The following is a 25831-nucleotide window of genomic DNA, read 5'->3' on the forward strand; positions in this document are numbered from 1 at the left end:
CCCATAAAAGACTAGATTATAATGTGATTCAGTGTTAACAATGTCATGGCTTTGGCCATATTGCAGCTAATTGTCCACTTACCTCTGAACCTATGCAATGTAATACTGCTCGTGTATACCGCAGGGGGTCCTTCTTTGCACAGCCAGCATGTACTGCTGACTGGCGGGCTGAGACTGATAAGAACATGTGTGTACTTACTGTAGAAGGCAACTGTGTAGAGGCTCTGTTAGATTCTGGTAGCCTGGTGACACCTGTGAAAGCTGAGCTGGTGAACCCCTTGAAGCATAAGGGGAAAACTGTTGGTGTGACCTGCATACATGGGGACACTTGCTATTATATTACTGCAGAAGTGAACATCGAGACACCATGTGGTTCTGCAATAGTCTCTGTGGGTTTGGTATATGGCTTAATGTATAATGCAATATTGGGGAGAGACTTTGCTCACTTCTGGAAGTTGTGGGAAAGCCGATTTTGCACAGAGGTAAATCACACTGACTGGTTTGAGATGTTACTGACGTAGTAGCAGAGTCAGAGATGTTTAATTTTTCTAGTATGATTGGCGAATTAGAGAATGTGGAGCATGATGGTGGCTCGCCAAGTGATGTGCCTTCCACTGAGGTGGGTAGTGTTGTTGAGCCAGTTGATCATCTGCCTGATTTAGAGGTCAGAAGAGAGGTCTTTGCCGTGGAGCAGTTAAATGACCCTACTCTGGTAAAAGCCAGGGAGAATGTCAAGGTGATCAATGGTAAACCCATAGACCCCGATAGTCCTTTGTCATAACCTCACATGGCTGTATGTCAGGATTTGTTGTATCAGGTGACAAAGAAGGGGGAAGATATTGTGGAACAATTAATAGTTCCCAAAGCATACAGAAGAACAGTGTTAGATCTGGCCCATGGTCATATAACGGCAGGCCACCTAGGGGTAGAGAAAACTACTGAGCAAATTGTGCAGAGGTTTTTTTGGCCCGGGGTCCATAAAGAGTACTATCATGCTCCAAGGCCACATTTCAAAAGTTCCCTGGTTCCATTACCCATTATTGAGGTTCCGTTTGAAAGAATAGCTATGATTTGGTTGGGCCATTAATGAAATCTGCCCGGGGCCATCAGTATATTCTGGTGATAATGGATTACGCTACCAGGTACCTGGAAGTGATACCATTATGCAATACGTCAACCAAGACCATTGCTAGAGAATTAGTCCATGTCTTTAGCAGGTTGGGAATACCTAAGGAGATCCTGACTGACCAAGGTACCCCATTTATGTCAAAAATCATGAAGGAGTTATGCCGCCTGTTTAAAATTGACCAATTAAGAACCTCTGTGTACCATCCCCAGACCAATGGGTTAGTGGAGAGCTTTAATAAAACTTTAAAACACATGCTAAGCAAAGTAGTGGACAAAGATGGTAGAGATTGGGATTACTTGTTACCTTATTTGCTGTTGGCCATAAGAGAGGTTCCCCAATCCTCCACAGGGTTTTCCCCTTTTGATTTATTGTACGGGAGACATCCAAGAGGGTTACTTGACATTGCCAAAGAGACATGGGAGGGGCACTCCAGTCCATATAAAACAGTTATTGAGCATGTTTCTCAAATGCAAGAAAGAATTGCTGCTGTGGTGCTGATAGTAAGAGAGCAATTGGAACAGGCCCAACAGGCACAGCAGAGGGTATACAACCGCAATGCTCACTTACGCAACTTTGCTCCTGGGGATAGAGTGTTGGTGTTGGTTCCCACAGTAGAAAGTAAACTTTTGGCTAAATGGCAAGGACCCTTTGAAATCTTAGAAAATGTGGGGCAGGTCAATTATAAAGTTTACCAGCCGGGGAAAAGAAAGCAAGAACAGATATACCATGTAAATCTTATAAAACCCTGGAAGGATAGAGCAGCACTGTCAGCCGTCCAAGCCCCTCCAGTAAACCCAGGGCCCATGGTACCCGAAGTGACAGTGGCTAAAACCCTGTTAGCCAGTCAACAGCAGGAAGTTAAGGAATTTCTGATCAGAAATAGGGTGCTGTTTTCTGACATACCAGGGAAAACCATGGTCATCAAACATGACATAATCACTGACCCAGGGGTTAAGGTTAACCTAAAGCTCTATAGGTTACCAGAAGCCCAAAGAGAATCAGTGTCGAAGGAAATTAAAAAAATGTTAGAGTTGGGTGTAATTGAAGAATCGCATAGTGAGTGGTCAAGTCCGATTGTGCTCAATCCAAAACCCGATGGGAGTGTGCGATTCTGCAATGACTTCCGGAAATTGAACAGTGTGTCCAAGTTCGATGCCTACCCTATGCCTACGGTGGATGAACTAATTGAAAGGCTGGGGATAGTCAGATATTTAACTACTCTTGACTTAACCAAAGGGTATTGGCAAGTGCCGCTAACTGAGAACACCAAAGAAAAGACAGATTTTTCTGCACCAGTGGGGTTGTTTCAATACAAAATGTTGCCCTTTGGGCTACATGGGGCACCTGCTACCTTTCAAAGAATGATGGATAGGATTCTAAGGCCCCATAGCCAGTATGCTGCTGCTTATCTGGATGATGTGGTCATTCATAGTCCTGATTGGCAGTCTAACTTGCCCAGAGTACAAGCAGTGTTGGACTCCATCTATAAGGCAGGTTTGACAGCCAACCCAAAAAAGTGTTTGTCTGGGGATGGAAGAAGTAAAATATATTGGGTACATCATTTACAGAGGTTTGATAAAGCCACAGCTCAATAAGATTGAGGCAATCCAAAACTGGCCACGACCCTTGAATAAGAAGCAGGTGAGAGCCTTCTTAGGGATCACTGGGTATTATAGGAGGTTTATACCCAATTTTGCCACCATTGCAGTCCCCACTGACTGACCTTACCAAAGGCAAACAGAAAGTCATGGTGGAATGGGGTCCTGAAGCAGAGAAGGCTTTCCGGGAGTTAAAAATAGCATTATGTACCCAACCAGTTCTGATGACCCCTGATTTTGACAGAGTTTGTTGTACAAACCGATGCATCAGATGTAGCTGTTCAGATTGATCACTGACCATACCCCTCTGAAGTGTATGTCAGAAAACAAGGACAGTAATGCGAGAATAACGAGATGGTTCTTGGCATTACAAACCTTTAAATTTACGGTAGAACACAGGCCAGGAAGCCAGCTGGTCAACGCAGATGCTTTGTCACGTGTCCATTGTTTGGGGGTTGCAGTTGTTCTGCCCCACAGGTTGAAACAAAGGGTTGGGATATGTGATAGAAGCACTGGTAAAGTGGTCAATGGCAGGTACATTTGTCCTAGGTTTTTGGCCTATGTGTTCTAGAAAACCCCAGGAGAAGTCTGTTTTGTAAGCAAACCAGAGTATCGGCTTTTGGAAAAGCCGGTTTGGGTCCTGGGGGTGTGGATGAGGAGAGAGAGGGCTCCATCCACAGGCCACTCCTGTTTTTGGGGCTTTCAGCCAGGTAGCAGGCTCATTAGGGCTTACAGCTGGAACTGGCTAATATAAGCTATGTTCAATAGTAGCTGAGTGTCTCACACCTGGGGAAGTAGGCATGCAGGCAAGCATGTCCAGATACACTGTTATGACAACCCTGTAAGTACTGTGCACATACTGTTGTGGACGGTGTGGGCAGTAGGCCCTACAGACGGGCTAAGATTTTTGTTTATAATTTGTTATATTCATTTGGCACAATAAAGACTTAGATAGTGTTCACTGTAGGATTTTTTAGGGCAGGGGTTCTGAATGCAGGGGATGACACATCTGTGCACACCAAAGCAGAGATGTACTGTAATTATACATTTTGGTTCCCTGTGTACATAAAGAGCATTGGTGCCCCCATCCACCCAATGTGGTCTTGCTGGGAAGGAGCACAACTGCGCAATAGTACCCCAAATGCAAATTACACCACAAATTGGTGCCCCTTCATCACATTACACCACACAGTAGTGCCCCTTAGTCACTTTTCACCGCACAGTGGAGCCCCATATTCATGTTACATCACACAATAGTGCCCCTTATTTACGTTATGCCACACAGTAGTAGTGCCCCTTCTACATTATGCCAAAACAGTATTGCCACCTACAGCACATTATGACAATATAGTAATGACCCCACCCCAGCAACTCACCTCCCCCCAGGGAGACTGCTTCTGATCCGTGTGCTGCTGACTGCCCCGCCTCCACGGCTGCCACTGGTCTCCTCATGACCATGCCACCCACACTGGGAATGCTGGAAGATCTGACTAGACTGTGTCCTCCTCGTGCCAGTGTGTGGCTGCATCATGATGTCACAACATGGCCGCACATGAACCTCCACCTGCTGAGCATAGACGAAACTAGACATTTGGTAATGGGTAGTCCCAGTTCCAACCCTAAAGCAGCATACACACATAAAGATTTTCTGTCCAACCATCCAACTAGTTGATTGGTTGGAATGAAAATCTTGTAACGTTTTGGAGTAAATGATGATCAGCAATTTGATCATAAATGCCAGAAAAAAAGATGAAAATGGTCATTAGACAAGTTTGTTAAATGTTTGATCTAAACAATTTGTTCAAACAACAGTTTTTGTCCATTTTCCGGCATTTGGGAGCAAATTGCTGATTGTCATTTGCTTTCATACCTTACCAGATTTCCATTCCAACCAATCAACTAGTTGTAGTCCCCACAATTCACATTATGCCTAACTGTAGTCCCCACAATTCACATTTTGCCAATAGAGTAGTGCCCACAATTCTTTTTATTAAACAATAGGGCCTATAATTCATTGTATTCCAAATATTAGTGCCCCCAAATCATTCTATGGCAAACAGTAGTGCTCCCAAATCATTATATGGTAAACAGTAGTGCTCCCAATTCAGGGCCGGCTCCAGGGGTCTGAGTAAACTGTGCCGGCTCTTCAGGCCGTACCCACACTACGTGCGTGGCAACGCTGCGCGTGCCCAAAAATGGGGGTGTAACCAAATTACCATAGGCCACACCCCCTATGTGATGTTGTTTTGGAGGTGTGTCCACCTGGAACGCCTCCAAATAACATTAGGCAGGGGGAGGCTCACTAGCTGGGCTTCCCCCAGCCCTCTCTCATCACTGAATGGATGCCACGTGCAACCTCCCGATTTGACCACTTGCAGGCCACTTCGGCCCACGGGTGAACCAGCAGGACAGTACTGTCCTGCTGAAATCGGGATGTTGGGGGGGGGTGCGCCCTCTATGGGTGGCACCCCTGTTCGACCGCACTGGTCAAACACTCCTAGAGCTGGCCCTGTCCCAGTTCATATGCCAAAAAGTACTTCATTCATATTATGCCAACCAGTAGTACTGACATTTAAGTTACTGCCACAACAAGTGCCTCCGGCTCATTTTATGCTAGCCACACAGAAGGAAGTGCTTCCTGCTCGCTCAGGGTAAAGCAATGCATTACAAGCCTACAGGTCTAAAACAAAAAAAAGGTGTTACATCATTATTTAAATTATGTCTACCTGCTGAGATATTTAAAATTTTAAAGAAACATGTCATAATAAACAGAAGCCCACCATCCACATTGTATTTGGATGTGGCATTCCTTAGAGTGCATCAGTATATATTATGCCATGGCACACATAAAACAAAGCGCCTCCAGGGGATTTGAGCACTGAATAACTTCTAGACTGAGAAAATGTCAGACTCCAGCGCAACAGCCACAAGACCTACCACACACACATTGTGGGCCTTATTTATCAATGGGTTTTATCATTCACAACGAGTATGATTATAGTGCTCCAGACAATCAGCTCCCAACTGTCATCTGTGTGAAAATTGAGAAATGGGGAGATCGAAAGAGAGACAGAGAGAGAGAGAGAGAGAGAGGGAGAGAGAGAGAGAGAGAGAGAGAAAAAAAACACTAGTTTGCAGGAATCTATGACCTGCGAACTGTGGCCCTCATTCAGAGCCGGACGCTCTGAGCAGAGCGCTCGCTCTGAATGAGGGCCGTCCTCCATAAAAATGGAGTGCCCTCCTTGACGCTCGTATAGCTGTGGGTCACCACCCACAGCCTATACGAGCGTGCAGGTTGATGGCCGCGATGGTCTTGACCATTGCGACCATCGCTACTGTGAGCCGGAGCCTGCGGTTGAGTTTCTCAACCGCAAGGCCCGGAGTGATTTTGGCTCTATCAGAGCCAAAATCACTCCCACTGACATCACTAGTGATGTCAGTGGGCCGGCTTCTGACGGTAGGCGTTCCCTTGGGAACGCCCCCGTCTGGGAGGCACGCCCCTGGCACGCCCACCAAAGGGGGCGTGCTGTCAATCAACATCGACAGCACGCCCCCTTTGATCAGACACAACGAGCGAAGGAAAGTCCTTCGCTCGTCGCGTCTGGCGCAAGCACACGACGGAGCTCCCTCCGTCATGCGCAGTGCACACCATCGACCCACTTGCGAGCGGACAGCCGCTCGCGAGTGGGTCTGAATCAGGCCCAGTATTTGTTCTAGGGAACAGGATTGCCACCTAGCAACAGCAGGTGGGTTAGGCAGCAAGCCTCCCGAATACGCTGGAGCAGAGGAAAGTGAAAGAATTTTCAATCCCTCTGCCATAACAATGAACATTGCATGCGTGCGCGCACGCGCATGTCACGTGCACGTGCACAGGCACCGCTGGTCATATTTTTTTGGAAGCTCCCTGGTGGCAAACCAACCCTAGAAGGGATAACGGCAAATAAAAACACATATAAATCTTAGGCTTGATTGTCACTGCACTCTAAGTCTGTGTTAGAAGACTATTAGGGGTATTATATATGGGAGCGAAAACATCTTTTTTGCGATGATTTCGCACCTATGACGTCATTATTGCAGGTTTTGCTTTTACACTGTATGCAATTTCAAAGACTTTTCGCAGGTTCGAAAGGTCTTTGAAAAAAAACGGGGATAACTTTTCACCACTGAATAGGTGGCGAAAAAAGTGCAGAATTGAGGTTTAGGGGTGCAGGCTTAAAAAAAATAGCCTGCACCCCTGGGAATTACATTTAAAAGATAACTGTGTTAAAAAAAAGTTTTAAAAAAAATAGGGACACCCCAAAAAAATGATTTTAAAAATTGGGGTAAAAAAAAAAATGGGAAAAAATTGTTTAACATTAGGGAAATAGGTTTCGGGCTATTCTGCAAGTATGCGGCAGGTGTTTTCTAGAATAGGCTATTAGTGGCAGGTGCATAGTTGCAGAATTTTTAAAAACTTACTTTAGGGACATAAAGATATGCTAGTACCCATTTTCATGTACCCCAAATTTGATGGGACCACTTAAAAAAAGGAAAAAAATAACCTAAGTGCTCTTCTGCAACACTTCTTCAATGTCGGGAAAAAAACACTTGCTGCGGCTATTTAAATCCCCGACTTTCATTTACAGGCTAAAACAGGGGTACCCATAGTGAGCCCCCATGTTTTTACAACTTTAGGGGGGTCCTACAATTTTTTAAAGGAAAATTTCGTAACTTTACGCAAATCCCACTTCGCCAGGTCCAGTTTTCGTTAGATTCATATTGAATACGGGGATAAGCGGGCGCGCGCCCGATACTTTATCCCAGGTAAAAGCTCTGATATGAAACGTAAACTTCGACAGCGAAGTTTTCGTTTCATATTGAAATCCCCTCTATGACACAAGTGATTTCCAAGCAAGAACACGTTTATTGAATGTTAACAGATATCTTTTGGAAACGGCTTAATCCATAGTACGAACTGGAAAGAAATAAAGAAAATGGAAATGGCATTGGTTGTGGATTTCCGGAACAGAGTTAAACACTGACTGGTAGTCTATTTCTGGTCTTTATTGGTGACTGCTTGAGGCTTCTTCGGGTCTCTTGCTGCGCCTTGAGGGATAATATGAGAAAAAACTATTAATACCTAACCATAGACTCTCCAGAGGAAACAAAAGCCAAAAGAGAAAGGATGGGTAGGGTGGGAGCTGTTGCTAGGTGGCAATCCTGTTCCCTAGAACAAATACAGTTTGCAGGTCATAGATTCCTGCAAACTAGTGTTGCAGGTGGGCAGACTACCACATACCTGGTGGTTGCTCTGAGAAACTCGATCTTCTGTAGATCGGTTGGTCTCCAATAGTGTTTAGTGAATGTATAAGCTGGGGACCATCTCATTGCTAGCATTATTGACTGTAATGGGATGCTTTTGTGGCTGCCGCTCCCCGTAAGGAGTGACTTTTGAATTCGTTTGTATCTACCCCTGCCTTCCTCATGGATGCTACAATCCATCCTCTGATAGTGGAGGATCTTGCTGGGTGAAAAGGTTTCCTACATGTAATGAAGAGTTGCATAATACTGTCTCTCATGGGGGCAGTCAGGGCCAGATAAGAGGACAGGCATGAAGCTACACAAAGGTTAGGTTCTGAAGGGTCGTAGATAACATCAAATTCAACTATGGGATTATTAAACAATGAGGTTTGGTGTGACCTTTTAGGATAATGTGGTACCCTGCAGGAGTCTGTGCTAACCACGGGTCTGAGATGTGTATCAGGGTTAGATCCGCTCCTCTGGCCGCTATGGCTAGTGCTAACAAAGATGCTAATTTATGGGATAAAATGAAAATGTTGGAGTCTGTTTCCCAGGATGCCAGGAAGGAAAGAAAATGCTTGATGTCCCAAGTATGTGAATATTTTAGAACTATGGGCCTAGAGAGGTATACACCTCTTAATAAACGTAGGTATAGTTTGTTGTTTGTTAAGTTTGGAATCATAATAGCTAAAGCAAAACCATATGATTTAATGGCAGCTGATGCCAAGCCTGACTCATACTTAGAGGCTAGAAAACCTAAAGCTAAATGGAGTAGTGAAGACTGGGGAGAGGGGTTTGTTTTGGATTGCCAAAGGTTAAATTCTAGCCCTTGACCGGGGCCTTAAGAAGGCATTTATTAGGGTTCTGTGGGTGATGCTAGAGATACATCTATTAACATCCTAGTAATATTGCCATTCACATACATTCGGGAAGTGTCTCTAACAGGTCTGGGGTCCCCTGAAAGCATTCCTTGGATAACCCTAGTGGAATTTTTGGACCTATTCGTAACTGGTTGATCAGTGGAAACCAGACTCTGGATGGCCATACAGGGTACACTACCACAATTTGCGGCACTCTGTCCTCCCTGATTTTTTGTAAGACTTTCAAGAGTAGGATCGGGGGGAGGGAAAGCATAGGGGCAAGTCAGATCCGTCCAAGGAAAGGACATTGTATTCATCCTCCACACCCCTTTTGTCCATATTCTGGAAACAAAACACAGAATCTGAGCATTCGTGGGACTGGCAAAGAGATCTATCTGTAATCTCCCAAATGTGTGAACTATTTTCTGAGAGATTTGACTTTTCAGTGCTACCGAATGTAGGGAGATCCTTTTCTGGGTTAGGGAGTCTGCTAATTCATTTAACTCCCCTGGGACATAAGCTGCGACCAGAAGAATATCTCTCTGGACTGCCCAATCCCACACTTCTAACACCTCCTTGCCGAGGGATGTTTACTTGGTGCCTCCCATCTTGTTTATATAGGACACTGCGGTTGTATTGTCCAGGCATAGCTGGATACAGGCCCCTGTAAGGTGAATGTGGACTAGAGCCTGTAGGGCTAATTTTGCTGCATATAGTTCTAAAATGTTTATGAACAAGCGGGATTCTTCCTTTGACCAAGCGCCCCTTACTGCTTTTTCTTGTGAGAAACCTCCCCATCCTGTTAGGGATGCATCCGTGGTGATCGTCATGCAGGAGAGGGGATCTAGGAAGGGACGAGGAGGAGGAGTGGGAAGACTGTTCCTTATGGACAGTTCTGTTTTTACATTCCTGGAGAGATATATGGTGATTGTCCAGGAATATCGGGCATGAATCAAAGTTCTTAAGAGGCATTGCAATTCTCTGCATAATAGCTGAATGTGTCGAAACCCAGGAGACATCGCTATCATTTTCCCAATGATTGTTGCTAAGGTACGGAGGGTCATGCTATGCTTTTGGGACAATTTTTTAATATAGTTATATTATTCAAAGAAAATTATAACGCACTGTGATCTAAACAATTAGAGCAAAAAGCAAGTAAATACAAGGTACAAGTCGATACATACTTTTGCGCACTGGTCCCAGTATCCTGTCATCAATCCAGAAGCCTGTGGTCATCCAAGGAGAATGGCTGTATACTATAATCAGTACTCAGGTTATATACCTTACAGAGTTCAGCTCTAACAAATAAACTAGTTGACAGATTTCCATTGGTTCTTGCTCCTGGACATTCTGGTACGATGCAGGTCATAGGTCAGTTCATACAGTGTCACTAGGGGTATGTCCCAGCTCCTCAGAAGTTGCTTTGTGTGGTTTTTCCACCGAAGAACTTGTTTAAACTAGCCAAAGACACTACATCCACAGGTATGCATTCTAATCACTAATTCCCTAAAATTCATAACTTGTGGACGCATGATGCGATCTCCTTGCCGATAGAACTGGAGATCTGCGAATAAACAGGGATTTAGAATGGTACCAAACATGACTTGTCTACTAGTTTCTGCACCTTAAATATCATATACATTACATTTCACAACATAAACATTTGCTAATAAAACCTCTAATATTAAACTTAATATGAAGGAACCTTTTTATAAGTGCGTGCATGTGTGAGTATGAGAATATTGTGTACTTTCGCTAGTATGCATTGTGTCTTGTTTATTTTATATGTATTATCTAATGTGCATATAGGTTTAAGTTGGACTTTCAACAATATGCAGTAGTTAAGCAGATGCACGATGCTAATAACCGAGTATAGCGTCGTACCTGATGGTATTGCGCTGATGACACAAAATGGCATCGTCAGAGGCGACGCAAAATGGCATCGCCAGATATTAATTTAAAAGATTTGGTCTCAGCCAATCATGCGGCTTCGACATTCCACCCTTTGATAGCAACCAAAGCGCTATCAAACTTTAGTCTTAATCTATTCAGTTATATACTATAAAGTAGTATTTAATGTTATAATATGGGATGGCACAATTTGGTCATTAAACCATCAATAAAGCGCCCCTGGGAGGGACATAAAACTACCCTTATATGCACACTGCGGATCTCTGAAGATCATGGGAAAGATGTGGGGATGCACCTAACCTACAAAGGAAGTCTTAAAGGGGATACGGACTTCATTATTTAAGATGTTTAAAGTAACATTTTAATAATACATTTCATGCATGGCTAAATCAATCCACCTTTCATCATCTGATGGTACATTCTAGTTCAGGATTGTAATGCAGTTCTTCATTTACCTTGATATCCATACTATTACTACTAACCACCATCATAATTTCATTCTCCCTGTTTTCCTTAGCAGTACATTTTTCACACTTCAACACAGTAGGAACACATCTGACACATAAGCCAATTACTAAGATGACAACCAATATGAGGATCAGGAGCTTACCTACACTAGCAAACATTTCCTGGACCCACTCTCCTAGACTGGAGAACCATTTTACAGGGTTCAACCATGAGAACCACTCTTCTACCTTTTCCTCCACCTCAGTCAATGAGGTATTATGGTTCTTTCGAAATTCCCATTTCAGCTGCAGAATCTCATCCATCTTCTGATCTATCACCTCCTTGGGATCACTAGTATTATTTGTGATGTACGTGCAACACAACACCAATTTGGGTGGCCACACAGTATCCACCAGTAACAGCTGTTAAATAGTTTAACACCAGTCTATGTTGCACAAGTTCTTTCTTATAGGCCTGTAGCTCCTTACCTGTGTACCTAAATGTGTCATCATACATCTCGGTGATATTGTCTATTAATTTAGCAAGGTCTTGGATGTATCTAAAATTTAAAGTACCCCGAGTGATCCTGGTGGGATCTAATGCTACCAAAATTTGGAAGCCAGTTGTTTCGCTAATCAACTGTGTGTCTGTATGTTCTTCACCAGGTATCATGTTTCTTTTTGTCTCTGTGTTCATACTGTGTATGAAGATATGGGGATGGTGTATTTTTATGGATAACCAGCATTTCACCATGTGTAAAGGTCATAACCTCTGGAACCCTTCTGCAGGTTCTTTAGAATTAAGTCTTTGTCAAGGTGTTGACAAAGAATTCAATTGTTGAAACGCGTTGGTGTTCAAGGGGAAGGCACAGACACAGACATGAGGATCTGTTTGGGTACATCAGTGAATGTGAAGACAGGTGCTTTTTCCCGGACTGCTTCCTGATTCATGTGTTTGCCGGTGTACAGATACACCTGTCCATCTGCTACGTTACCTAAACCCCCAAGTGCTGGAGGATAATATGTTTTAAATTGTTTTTCAAATAAAAAGATTGTACTTCACTATATTTGGCAATCTTTGTCTCTTTTATATGCGTCTGAAATATATGCCTGGTGGAAATTAATGTGGAAAAAGAAAGAAGAACTACTTATAAAGGGACTTTCATTCCAAAGAACCTGCAGTAGGGAATTATACTTCATGCTGGCCTAAGAGGAAGCGCTGGGACTTTATTATTTATGTTTTTATGGTACATGTCTCTGGTTGAATAATATCTGCACAGTCCCCTCCTGGTACTCTGCCAACCATTTCCTTGATGGGACTACGAGTATACCTATACCAGAAATATCTCCCACTGGTAATAATGTCGCGCACAAGTTTACAATCTAGTGGTTCATTATCAGCTCTGTATGAGAAGGTCATTGTCTTATTGTTCCCAGTCACCTCCCAACTTCCTGGTTTATTGAAATTGGTTATGTTTAAACATAAGACAGGTATATCTACTTGATACGGATGGAGCTTAAAATTTGGAGGCGTGGACATACTGAATTTCTCATCCAGCGTTTTCCCTTTATGTAATCCAAGAACCTCAGAGACATTTAATGGGAATGGTACTAAACCTACATTATGTTGTCCCTGAGGCACATGAGTGCAAACCCAACATTCAGTTTGGTTTAAGACCTTACCCACTAAGGAATGGCAATCCTCTAAAGGATGCTCGCCCAAATACAGATTACTCTTGAACTGGCATCGCTAGATGCACTTTTCATCAATTAGAGATCCACAGTTCACACACTTACAGTATTCCTCAGACAATAGCCCTTCACACTAACTCCGAGTTTCTAGGATAACAGATCTCTTAACAATTACTGTACTGAGTTTTGCCATATACCGCCCTGATTGTTTTATCGCTCCTTCTCCTGACCCCACTCCATCGATATCACCATCAACCTCTCTCTCCATCATCTGTTCTGTCACAGAAACAGAAAATCCCGAAACAAATGAGTATGATGAGAACCTTGGAAGGAAACACAAACCCAGCCCACCACTCCATTGCTGGAATAGTGGTCTGCAAATTTCCCTAGCTCAGGTATTCCACTGCAGTCTCTAACTCTCCCGGAACAGGCTCGCAATCGACAGGTCCACATTATCTGTCTCAACTCCACCTTATATCTCCTTTGGGTGATTGACCTTTGTGCAGTGAGTGGATTGGACCCAGGTATCTCTCTCTGCTACGTTCAACGATGTTGTTCTTGTCAGTAACACTTGATACGGACCTTCCCACCAATCTGGAAATGTATGGTAGATCTTGTAGGGCGCACACAGGAAATATAGAGGATGGGAAAGGAATAGATGGTGTGAACAGTGCTATGTAGAATATATGTCTGTGCTGCATACACCGTATAAAAATGAATAGAGTATCAAACTGGGTTCTATTCATACATTTATTATAGAAAAGCATAAATACATTTAAAATATGTGTAATAGTTGTGATATGGATTCTGCGTATAAGGTTATAAGGCTAGGTTCTCTAAAAAACAATGTTTAGTTGTGTAATGGTATTCCAAAATAGAGGATAAAATAAAATAAAAAAATAAAAATGAAATAAAGAGTTATGTATTGCATGTGTAAAAAGGTGTGTAAATGGAGATGTGGGAAGTATGTAACAAATGGTAGAAGCAAAATTTATACAGTATGTATCAGAATTGGTTCCTGAAATATTTTCTGCACAACGATATATTCGGCAACAATGTCTCAATATGCTGTAAGTAATGGTTACAGTGTCTTTTTTCACAGATGACTCTTTCTTATGGAAATGACATACTTCTTCGAAAGGTGAAAGGCCAATAAATAGCAAAAAAAATAGCCAAAAACAATAGTTTGTATAAGTCCTGTAGGTGCGCGCACCTCCTGCCTCAATCTGTAAGAGGATGTCACATATAATCCAGTGTGGATGCCGGACAGCCGCCGGCGTAATGATCCTGTGTACGCTGGCTCGTGTCTGCTGGGTCTTCATACCCGTATGCGGGCAATAGGGGAATCGCCGCTATCACAGGCACTTCAGTCTGTGAATGGTTAGACTCTGTCTAAGTGTGATAGTTCCTTTGCGAACTCCAGACAGGCTGCACACACAGCCTGGTCACGCAAAGCAGAGCTCTTGCTTGCATGGCCAGGTGTACATGATGTCCCAGTGTGTGTTCCTACTTCCAGGTTCTCTGATGGATGTGGAATCCTGTAGGTGTACCCAATGCATTTCTCCGGGTATGGGCTTCGTCAGGGACAATAAAGACTGTGTCCACAATATGGGTCTTCCTCTTTAAATAGAATTCCCAATAGAATTTGTTTAGTTGACAAAAATGTTTTGAGAATGAAACTTTTTAAATATTTTTAAAAACACCTTTTTATACTTTGTCTGTCTCACAGTGTCAAATTTGTTGTTGATCTGTATTCCTTTGTGAATAATGTTTAAACATTTTTATTAGAAATATATGTATATTTGATAGGCATAAAATAAATAGGTATATAAATATATACATTATGGGTTCAGAAAAAATAAAAAATAATAAGGTGTATAAATTTTGCTTCTACAATTTGTTACATACTTCCCACATCTCCATTTACACACCTTTTTACACACGCAATACATAACTCTTTATTTCATTTTTATATTTTTATTTTATTTTATCCTCTATTTTGGAATACCATTACACAACTGAACATTGTTTTTTAGAGAACCTAGCCTTATAACCTTATACGCAGAATCCATATCACAACTATTACACATATTTTAAATGTATTTATGCTTTTCTATAATAAATGTATGAATAGAACTCAGTTTGATACTCTATTCATTTTTATACGGTGTATGCAGCACAGACATATATTCTACATAGCACTGTTCACACCATCTATTCCTTTCCCATCCTCTATATTTCCCATGTGCGCCCTACAAGATCTACCATACATTTCCACATTTATCTACCAGTGATCAAGAAAGGGATCACAGTGATCTGTGGCAGCCACTACTACCCTCTGTTTTCCCACCAGATATCTGTTTGTGTCCTTATTACCTTATATCCTTCATATAAATAGCACAGATACCACATCACTTCCCACCGATCTGTCAAACAACCTGAACGTAAGAAATTTCTGATCATAACAAATTCTCCAGGTTCAACATCATGACAGTTTGTTTCTGGTATATCTGGTGATAACATTTTCAGTTTCTGTTGCTGCTGTTTTAGCTGTTTACTCATTGTTATAGGATATCTCACAGTAACCTCATTATTGCTCTTCAAATCATCATGTGGACTTATAATCAAATGCGGTTATCTCCCAAACAGTATCTCAAAGGGGGACAGATTAAGAGGAGGTCTAGGAGTGGTCCTGATGCTATGGAGGACTAGCGGTAAGGTTTCTGGCCATCCTAACCCAGTTTCAGCCATGATCTTACTAAGTTTATTCTTAATAGTACCGTTTACCCTCTCCACCTTGGCACTGGCTTGTGGTCGATAGGTGGTGTGAAGCCTACTATTGATACCCATGAGCTTACACATGTTCTGGAAGACATCACCAGTGAAATGAGTAACCCTATCACTTTCTATGATTCTAGAGATACCATATCTGTATACAAATTCCTGAACAATCTTTTTATCAGTAAAAACAGCATTATTAGTTGCAGCTGGATATGCCTCAACCCAATTAGAAAATACATCGGTACAAACTAATACATACTTGAGATTCCTGCAGGGTGGTAATTGAATGAAATCAATTTGTATTACCTGGAAAGGTCTGTCTGTCGGAGGGATATGGGATGGTTTGTTAGGGATTGTCTTCCCAACATTTTTCCTCAAGCAAGTCAAACAGGACATTGCCCTCTTTTCAGCTTGAGAAGAAAATTCAGGTGCACACCAGTTTGCTCTGACTAACTTGCACATACCTCCTTTTCCTTGGTGAGTCAAACCATGCACTGCCTCAGCCAGGGTTGGGTAATATGCCTTTGGATCAACCGGCCTACCTTCTCCATCTCTCCAGAGTCCAGAGGACTCCTGACCACATCCCTTCTATTTCCAGACCGCCTTCTCCTGTAGGGAACACAAATTTTGCATCTCAATTAATTTCTGCATGTCTATTGTCTGGAAGACCATCATTTTATCATTTGTTACATTTCTGTGTAACCCTGATACCCACTTGGCAGCTTCATCTGCTCTGTTATTGCCCAATGACACCGGGTCTTCTTCACATGTGTGGGCTTCACATTTGATGACAGCTACTGCCTTTGGTAGCTGGATCGCTGTCAAGAGTCCTTTTATGTGGTGTGAGTGTGCAACTGGTGTGCCTGCTGCTGTCATAAAATTTCAAAGATGCCAAAGAGCCCCCAAAATCATATACTACCCCGAAGGCATACCTAGAGTCAGTGTAAATATTAGCTTACTTACCTTCTGCCAGCTCACACGCTCTCCTTAATGCCACCAGTTAAGCTACCTGTGCTGAATGAGGTGGACCAAGTGGTTCAGCTTCTACAACATCCTTGTCATCTACAACAGCATAACCTGTGCATAATTCTCCTGTGTCAGTTTGTCTATGACAACTCCCATCTGTGTAAAATGCCACATCTACATTTTCTAATGGTGTATCACGTATGTCACGTCTTGCAGTAAAGGTCTGATTCAAATATTCCATACAATCATGTGTATCAGTATACCTGCAAAACTCACCTTCAACCAGCGACTCACCTCTCTCCACCCTTTGTGCATCCAGAGGCAAATATGGTAAATACGTTGCTGGGTTTAATGTACTGCACCGTTTAATGATGATATTTGCAGATGCCATTAGAGCTAGTTCCCATTTCGTTAATCTAGCTGAAGAAACATGTCTGGTTTGGGCAGAATTCAGCAAAGCAGACACAGCATGTGGTGTACAAATAATCATATCATGACCTATTACTACATACTCGCTCATACTGACTAGAAGACCGGTTGCTGCTACACTTCTTAAACACGTTGGGAGTGATCTTGCCACAGTGTCCAATTGTGCACTGTAGTATGCTACAGGTCTACTAGCATCACGTTTTTGAGTGAGGACACCTGCTGCGCAGCCATCAGCCTCCATACAATATAAATCAAAAGGTTTTACATAATCTGGTATTCCCAATGCAGGTGCTTTCATGAGACTGTCCTTAAGGTTAAGAAAAGCCTGCTCTGTTTCCACAGTGTGTGTGATACGGTCGTGTTTTGAGGATGACACCAATTCCTGCAAAGGTAATGCCAAAATAGAAAAACCTGGGATCCACGTCCTGCAGTATCCAGACATGCCCAAGAAGGTATGGATTTGCTGCTGGTTTTGCAGCAGTGTCACGGTCTGTATGGCCTGTATTCTGTCATTTGTCAAATGTCGTAGCCCCTGGGTTAGACAGTGTCCCAAGTATTTAACCTTAGTCTGGCATGGCTGTAATTTGTCCTTTTCAACCTTGTGTCCTGTCTGTGAGAGATGAAGCAACAATTTAATATCATTTAAACATGACATACATGAATTAGAGCACAACACATATTCAGCAAACCTTCAAATCATACTCAGTTGTAACTGCAATATTATATGTCATATACATTACATTTCACAACATAAGCATTTGCTAATAAAACCTCTAATATTAAGCTTAATATGAAGGAACCTTTTCATAAGTGCGTGCATGTGTGAGTGTGAGAATATTGTGTACTTTCGCTAGTATACATTGTGTGTCTTGTTTATTTTATATGTATTATCTAATGTGCATATAGGTTTTGGTTGTACTTTCAACAATATGCAGTAGTTAAGGAGATGCATGACGCTAATAACCAAGTATAGCGTCGTACCTGACAGTATTGTGCTGACGACGCAAAATGGCATCGCCAGATATTAGTTTAAAAGATTTGGTCTCAGCCAATCATCCGGCTTCGACAGTCACTTTAGCTACATTCCCCGTATCCCCTCCAACCCCCTTTGCCACTCCAGTTCAGTCACTTGCCCAGTGTGTCCCCTCCAGCCCCTCTGTAACTCCAATCACATGCCCCTAGCATCCCCACCAACCCCCTCTGCCACTCCAGCCACCTGCCTTTTGGATCCCCTCCAGTTCCCTCCATCACTCCAGCCACATGCCCTGTATCCCACCCTGCTCTTTGTAACTCCCACCTCATGCCCTGTGCCTGCCCCCCCAGCTCTATCATTCAAAGCATGTCCTGTATGCCCCCTCTGCCAATTACTTTTCTCCCCTCTCATCCTCTGTTGTCAGAAAGTGCCTGTCAGCCTGCCACAGCCCCACTCTACTAGTTACTTACTACAAACCAACCGCGTACTCTTTCATAAACTGCTGTTTAGCTCCTCCAGTGCTGTGTGCAATTATTCAAATGTGGTTGTTTATCTTTTTTTTTTTAAAGTGATACCTCTGTTTTGCAAATATGGTGTTTTTTACTGCTATTGACTGTTTATGCGCTATGTGCAAATATGGTTGTTTACCTGAATGTCCACCAATGTATATGGGAAGAAGCAGATATGTTATAATAATGTTTTTTTAAGCCTGATGCTGTGCAAATATGATTTACCACCAAGTATATGCCAAAATAATGTTGTAATTGTGTACTATTTGCCATTAAGCTATTAAGTATGGATTTCATTCACACAACTGTCTTTTATATAAAAAATGAGTGAACATTTGAACCGCAAGTGAACAAGAGTTCAGTAAAGCCCCCGTTATGCAATTCAATGGCCACCCCTACTGTTGGGGGTGGCCAGAATAGAGTCCAGTAAAGCCCCTCTTATTTGGGGGCCACAATTATGCAGTTCAATGGCCACCCACACTGTTGGGGGTGGCCAGAATAAGTCCATTATATTAAAATGTCCATATTTCTCTTATTTAATAGAAATGTCTCTGGATCGTGAGCCAGAATTTATTACTGGCTTTGTGGAGCTATATAGGCACCATGACTGCCTGTGGTGCACAAAGTCCAAAATGTACAGCTACAAGCAGAAATGGTAGCAGGCATATGCAGTGCTGGCTGACTACAGCAAACCATACCACGATGCTGCATCCATAGATTTGATCCGCAGTAAGATACAAAGTCTTCGGACTGCCTTCATCAAGGAACACAAAAAGGTGGAAAATTCAAAGTGATCGGGAGTCGAGGCCAACACCATATATAAAGCAAGCTGTGGTATTATGACCATTTCATGTTCTTGGTGCAGCTGGATCCTGTCAATCCATCTGTGCAAGTGATGGCAGAGACAGAGGAGTGCAGAGCGCAGCAAGAGGATGTGGGTGAATCAGCAGAGGCATCTTTGGTAAGTAGAGACCCAGCAATCTCAAATGTCAGCAATTACAATTACTGAGTCCCCACCACTTTTTCAAATGTACTCCTCCTGCCACGACTCAGCACCATCCCCATTAAAGTATGCCATATATTCCTCTCTGACCTTTTTGGAGAGAGCACACCCGGTTTCCATTACTGGTTATACAGGCACTAAAGGGAAATGAGCAACCTCTTCTGGATGGTCTAGGTCTTCCACTGCAGCTGTGCCCAATATCTTTTGCTAGGTGGCTTTCTTGCACAGGAAATTGTGCAGGACACAACAAGTGGTGACCAGCCAGTCAATCTTCTCCACCTTTACATTAATTGGGGTATGCAAAAATCCAGATTTGGTTGCTCAAGATCCCAAAGGCATTCTCTACAATAAGCCTTGCCTAAAGTAGCTGGTAAATGAAGTCCCGCTTTCATGATTGAGTGCCCTCTGTGGGAATGGCTTCATGACATTCTCATGAAGGGCAAAAGCCTCGTCAGCAGCAAATACAAAGTTCAGGCCATGTTTTGTTGCCTCTCTGGATGGCAAATGCAGGGTCTACATGGTGAGCCATTGGTAGAATGTAGTGTTCTTAAAGGAGCCACCTTCGGATGCACGGCTGTTCTTCCCCACATCTATGAACAGGAACTCGTAGTTAGTGTTCACCACCGCCATCAGAACAATGCTGAAGTACCCCTTGTAGTTATAGTAGTATGACCCACTTTTGGCAGGTGGGGTAATCCAAATATGCTTGCAGTCGATAGCTCCCCCGTAGTTAGGGAACTGCCAATGGCTCTCAAATTCATCCCCAATGGCTATCCACTCTTCCATGCTTGTAGGGAACTGTGAAAGAATAGAAAAAAATTATTACTATATGAAAATTATTTTATTTTTTGTCTGTTAACAGACTCCTGGCATCCCAAACACCGACACTTATTGCCAGCGGAGATGACACTGCGGTGACTCCAACACCCCCCTTTCCAAAAAGCAGTGCCAAAAAACAAAACATACACAGGAGGAGGACCCACTACTAAGACATGCCAGAGAAGCCATATTAAAACCACCCGATGAATTCGACAACTTTGCTGCCTATGTGAGCACAGCTCTAAGAGCAATGGTCCCAGAGCAAAGGATTCAGTTTGAAAGAATGATGTCAGAACTGATATTCAAAGCATGAAACTCTCTACTCACATCAGACACAACCATTGTAACCCGGCCCACAGTTCATGCACCAGATACACTCACCATGCCGCCACCCACCTACTATTCAACACAGACATAGCTTCCACCAAAAGCCAACTACCCACCCACCTCCTACCATCCTGCTTCCCCCCCAACCTCCTCCTTCCAACCTCCTCCCCATCCACCTTACAAATACGGAAGGGTCGTTATGTGGATATATTCTCCCTTACAGAGAACATGCGCGAGGAGTTGTGAGCCACTAAACGCAAAGGCAGCATTGGTTTGGAAGCTTTCCAGACTTATTCTAATTGTCAGGCTGGGATATTTATCTTCTCGGCCTGCTATTTGGAAACTCGGCCCACAGAACACCCCAATATCATTCGGTACTTTAACCTTAATCATAGTATGCAAAGGTCCGGCCGATGCATTGCATGGCATGTTTACGACGAAGAATTCCGTCGTAAGCAGGACAGGCTCCACATTATTGATTTTGGGTGTAAGGATTTTGAGGTTTGGCTCGACATCACTCAGGGCCTCAAATTTTCCCCAGCTGTGGTTAACCAGTGATGAAAATTAGGCGCTAGCTGGTCTGGCCCGTCCAACAGTAGTAAGGGTAAGTGCTTCGCTCAGTGTTCATTTGGCCAGCGGTGTCATTTTCGCCAACTGTGTAGCAAATGCGGTGATGCCCACCCAGCTTCCAGCTGCTCGAAACCTGTTGCTTCCCCGGCCCCCAGAAAGCCTGCCAGCCCCAGGCCTGCTAGTTAAAGCTTTCTCACCTGTTAACCCGGATGCCATGGCTAAATGGCTAGCATGGTACACTGACACAGTTGCGGCTCAGTTTTTGAGTGATGGTTTTAAGTTTGGTTTTCATTTGCCAATAGCTTCAGTCATGCCGGTGGTTTGTCCACGGAACCTTCGATCGGCTAGACAGCTGCCGCACGTCGTTAGGGACAGAGTCCATAAGGAGGTGCGGCTCGGTCGCAACGTTGGTCCCTTTCTTCAACCACCGATAGCAGACGGTATTGTCTCCCGTCGGCGTGATCCCTAAGAAGACGCCGGGTTCTTTTAGGCTCATTCAGCACCTGTCTTGCCCATCTGGCCATTCAGTAAATGATGCCATTCCGCAGGAGCTCTGATCATTGTCCTATCAGTCTTTTGATGAAGCGCTGGAGCTAGTCAGGGCTCACGGACCCAGCGCATTGATGGGTAAGGTAGATGTTGAATTGGCTTTTCGCTTGTTGCCCTTGCACCCTGACTCATTCAGGTACATGGATTTTCGCTTGGACGATGGATACTACATAGACAAGTGCTTACCTATGGGGTGTCCCGTGTCCTGTGCTTATTTTGAAAGGTTCAGCACCTTTCTTCATTGGTGCATTGAGGCTGGTACCGGGGGGTACGGCTTAGCTCATTACCTAGACGACTTTCTGTGCGTCGGGCCTGCTGATTCCCCCCATTGCGGGGTTTTGTTAAAATCCATTCAGGCTCTTTTTTTCCTTTTTTGGGGTTCCGATTGCCCACGAGAAAACCTTGGACCCCGTCTCCCAGCTGTCCTATTTCGGTATTGAAATTGATACCTTGGATGGCTGCTGCAGACTTCCAGCTGAGAAAATTCTCAAATTAAAACATGCCATTCAGGATTGCCTGGCTGCGAGTAAGGTGACACTTCGGCAAGCGCAATCTCTCCTGGGTTTGCTCAATTTCTCATGCTGGGTGATCCCCATGGGCAGGGTATTTTCCAGGAAGCTCCAGCAAGCCACCGTAGGTGTTCGCAGGGCTCACCATTTTATTCGGCTCTCTGCTGAAATAAAAAGGGATCTAGCTATTTGGCTCTCTTTTGTAGCCGACTTTAATGGTGTACTCTTGTGGCTGCCCCCTCCAGTCCCTAGCTATCGGTTACAGTTGTTCACTGATGCTGCCGGCTTGTCGGGCTTTGGGTGTTACCTCCGAGGGTCATGGTGCACTGCCCCCTGGCCTGCGGAGTGGTTTTCCAGGGGTTTAACTAAAGACCTGCTACTCCTGGAATTGTTTCCCATTATGGTGGCACTGAAACTATGGGTCCCGAAGTTGCGCGATAGGAGTATTGTATTTAGATGCGACAACCTAGGCATTGTGCAAGATGTTAATGGGCAGTGCACTTCTTCCTTGCCAGCCTTATGCTTGCTCGCACAGTTAGTGCTGCGTTGCTTGCAATTTAACATCTTGTTCAAGACGATTCACGTTCAGGGCTCAGACAATAACATTGCTGATGCCCTCTCCCGTTTTCAGTGGGACAGGTTTAGGTCACTTGCTCCTGAGGCTTGTTTAGTTGGTGAGCCTTGCCCCCCCTATGTAAGAGGTGAAACTGTAGAGACACACTGGAACTATGGCACTTTAAGGAGCAAGGGAGCGCAGAGAACTATCTCACAGCATACGCTGTGATAGATGTTGCACTGGCAACTAAAGGACCTCTTGACAGCCCTTTAGTACCCTCAGGTACTGCAGGATTGGCTGCTAGCACTCCCAGCCCAGACTGTGATTGGATTGGCCCAAACCAGACATTTGACCAGAATCCAAGATGACCGCGCCCAGCAGCCTACAGCGTGAAAGCACTGCCAGTCTCACCCACTCTCACCTGCCTCCATATGGAAGTCCTTAATCTGCGGAAGCTCACTGTGCTCAGCACCTCTCTCCAGGACCCTGCACCCCGCCGGAAGCCCCACGCCAGAGCACCCACGATCTCGGCAGCCTCTCAGCCCTGACAGTACCCCTTCCTTTAGGGGCGGCCTCTGGACACTTCTTGGGTTTTCCAGGATTTTCTGAATGAAATTTAAGCACCAAACGAGGAGCATGGACATCCTCTGCTTTCACCCAGCATCGCTCTTCGGGTCCATAACCTCTCCAATCCAGCAAGTATTGAAGCTGACTGTAGCAAAAACGAGAGTCCAGGATTTTTTTACCTCAAACTCTACGCCCCTCTCAGTAAGGACCTTGGGAGAGCGTGGCAAGACTTTGCGAAAGTGATTCAGGATAAGCGGTTTCAGCAGAGAAATATGGAAAGAGTTAGGTATTTTGTTGTAGGATGGGAGCTTCAGTTTGTAGGCCACTGAATTGATCACTTGAATGATTGGAAACGGACCGATGAAGCAGGGAGCAAACTTCATAGATGGAACCTTGAGGGAATATAATGTACCATTTTAGAGAACTGAACTGCCACTACCCATATGGTGGTGAACCCGTTGGAGGTAAGTCCATTACAAAGTCCATGGATAGGTGTGTCCAGGGACGGGTTGGTATAGACAGGGATAGCAGTGTGCCAGCAGGAGCTTGTCTGGATGTTTTATGCTGAGCGCACTGTGGACAGCAGGAAATAAAATCCACACTTTCAGTCTTCAAGGCGGGCCACCAATATGAACGTTGCATAAACTCCAAAGTCTTACATATGCCCGGGTGTCCGGAAAAGCAAGAAGAATGAGCCCAATTCAATAGCTGTTTGCACATATCTGGGGTCACAAAGGTATTCCCAGGAGGGGGTTGAATGCGGGTGATAGCAAATACTCTGGACTCAAGAACTGGAGTCTTCTTATGACTCTCGGTAGATGCGTCAGAGGAAAGTGAACGGGAAAGAGCATCCACTTTTTGATTCAGTGAGCCAGGGTGATAGGTCAAAGTGAAGTTGAAACGAGAAAAGAATATCGCCCACCGAGCCAGACGGGAACTGAGGCAGTGGATATTTTTTAAATATAGGAGGTTCCGATGATCCATATAGATGGTGATGGGAAATGTAGCTCCTTCGAGAAGATAATACCATTCTTCAAAAGCTAATTTAACAGCCAACAACTCCTGCTCTCCAATGGGATCATTTCTTTCTGCCAGGGAAAATTTCTTAGAAAAGAACCCGCAGGGAAGAAATTTGTTATCTTCGAGTTTCTGGGAGAGTACTGCTCCTACCGATTCAGAGGAGGCGTCCACTTCTAGAAAAAATGGGTAATTGATTACAGATAGTCTTAGTACCGGAGCAGAAATGAAAGCTTGCTTTAAAATTTGAAAGGCGGTTTCGGCCTCAGGAAACCACTGAGATGGATTTGCCCCCTTGTGAGTTAAGACAGAAATAGGTTCCATGAGGGTGAAGAATCCCTTGATGAATCTTCGGTAATAATTAGCGAAGCCTACTAATCTTTGTTCCGCCTTCAAAGAATTCAGACGAGAGCAGTCCAAAATAGCCTGTAACTTTTTGGGATCAATTTCAAGGCCGGAACCTGAGATGATATAACCTAGAAATGGAACAGAGGAAACTTCAAACACACACTTTTCTGCCTTACAGTATAGGTGGTTTTCCCGTAGGCAAGTCAATACTTCCTTGACTTGAGACCGATGTCTGTCAATACTGGAGGAGAATATTAAAGATGTCATCTAAATAGACCACCACGGAAACATATAAGTCCCGGAAGAGCTCATTCATGAAATTTTTAAAAACAGCAGGAGCGTTACAAAGACCGAAGGGCATTAAGAGATATTCAAAATGACCTTCCCGAGTATTGAATGCTGTTTTCCACTCATCACAGGCACATATCCTAATGAGGTTATATGCCCCTTTTAAATCCAATTTGGTGAAAATGGTAGCTCCTTTTACTCGATCAAAAGTTCGGTAATGAGGGGTATCGGGTAATGGTTCTTGCCAGTGATGTCGTTTAATCCCCTGTAATCGATGCAGGGATGCAAACCTCCATCCTTCTTAGATACAAAAAAGAAGCCTGCACCAGCCGGTGAAGAAGATGGTCGAATTAATCCTTTTTGAAGATTTTCCTGGATGTATGCCGACATGGCCTTGGTCTCAGGTAGGGACAGTGGGTAAGTACGACCACATGGAAAAGTTTTGCTGGGGATCAACTCGATGGGGCAGTCCCACTCCCGATGTGGAGGCAGAATATCGGCTCCTGTTTTACAAAAGACATCACTGAAAGAGCGGTACTGGCTGGGTATTGGTGTAGTGGTTGCAATGTTAATCTCTTTAATAGGTTTAATTTGAGGAAGGCAGGACAAAAGACAAGCTTCCCCCCATGACAAGATTTGCATGGTAACCCAATCAATATTGGGAGTATGCTTGCGTAGCCAGGGATATCCGAGGATGACCCCAT

The 25831-nt window shown here is 43.8% G+C and overlaps 1 protein-coding gene across 2 annotated transcripts in view; it reads right to left on the reverse strand.

Annotated features, from left to right (window-relative positions):
* Nucleotides 1-19356: 19356 nt before the first annotated feature.
* LOC148502809 (uncharacterized) overlaps nucleotides 19357-25831 on the reverse strand; it is a 69298-nt gene continuing 62823 nt past the window's right edge. For both annotated transcript variants that reach the window (XR_015869966.1, XM_088449328.1), the window contains exon 2: nucleotides 19357-20375. Coding sequence is in view for 1 of the 2 variants with exons in the window: in XM_088449328.1 (XP_088305454.1) it covers nucleotides 20091-20375 (285 nt within the window). In the remaining variant the exon portion in view is untranslated. The remainder of the gene's footprint in view (nucleotides 20376-25831) is intronic.

This window comes from Taudactylus pleione, unplaced genomic scaffold, assembly GCF_031769625.1.
Source record: "Taudactylus pleione unplaced genomic scaffold, aTauple2 ptg000482l, whole genome shotgun sequence".
NCBI lineage: Eukaryota > Metazoa > Chordata > Amphibia > Anura > Myobatrachidae > Taudactylus > Taudactylus pleione.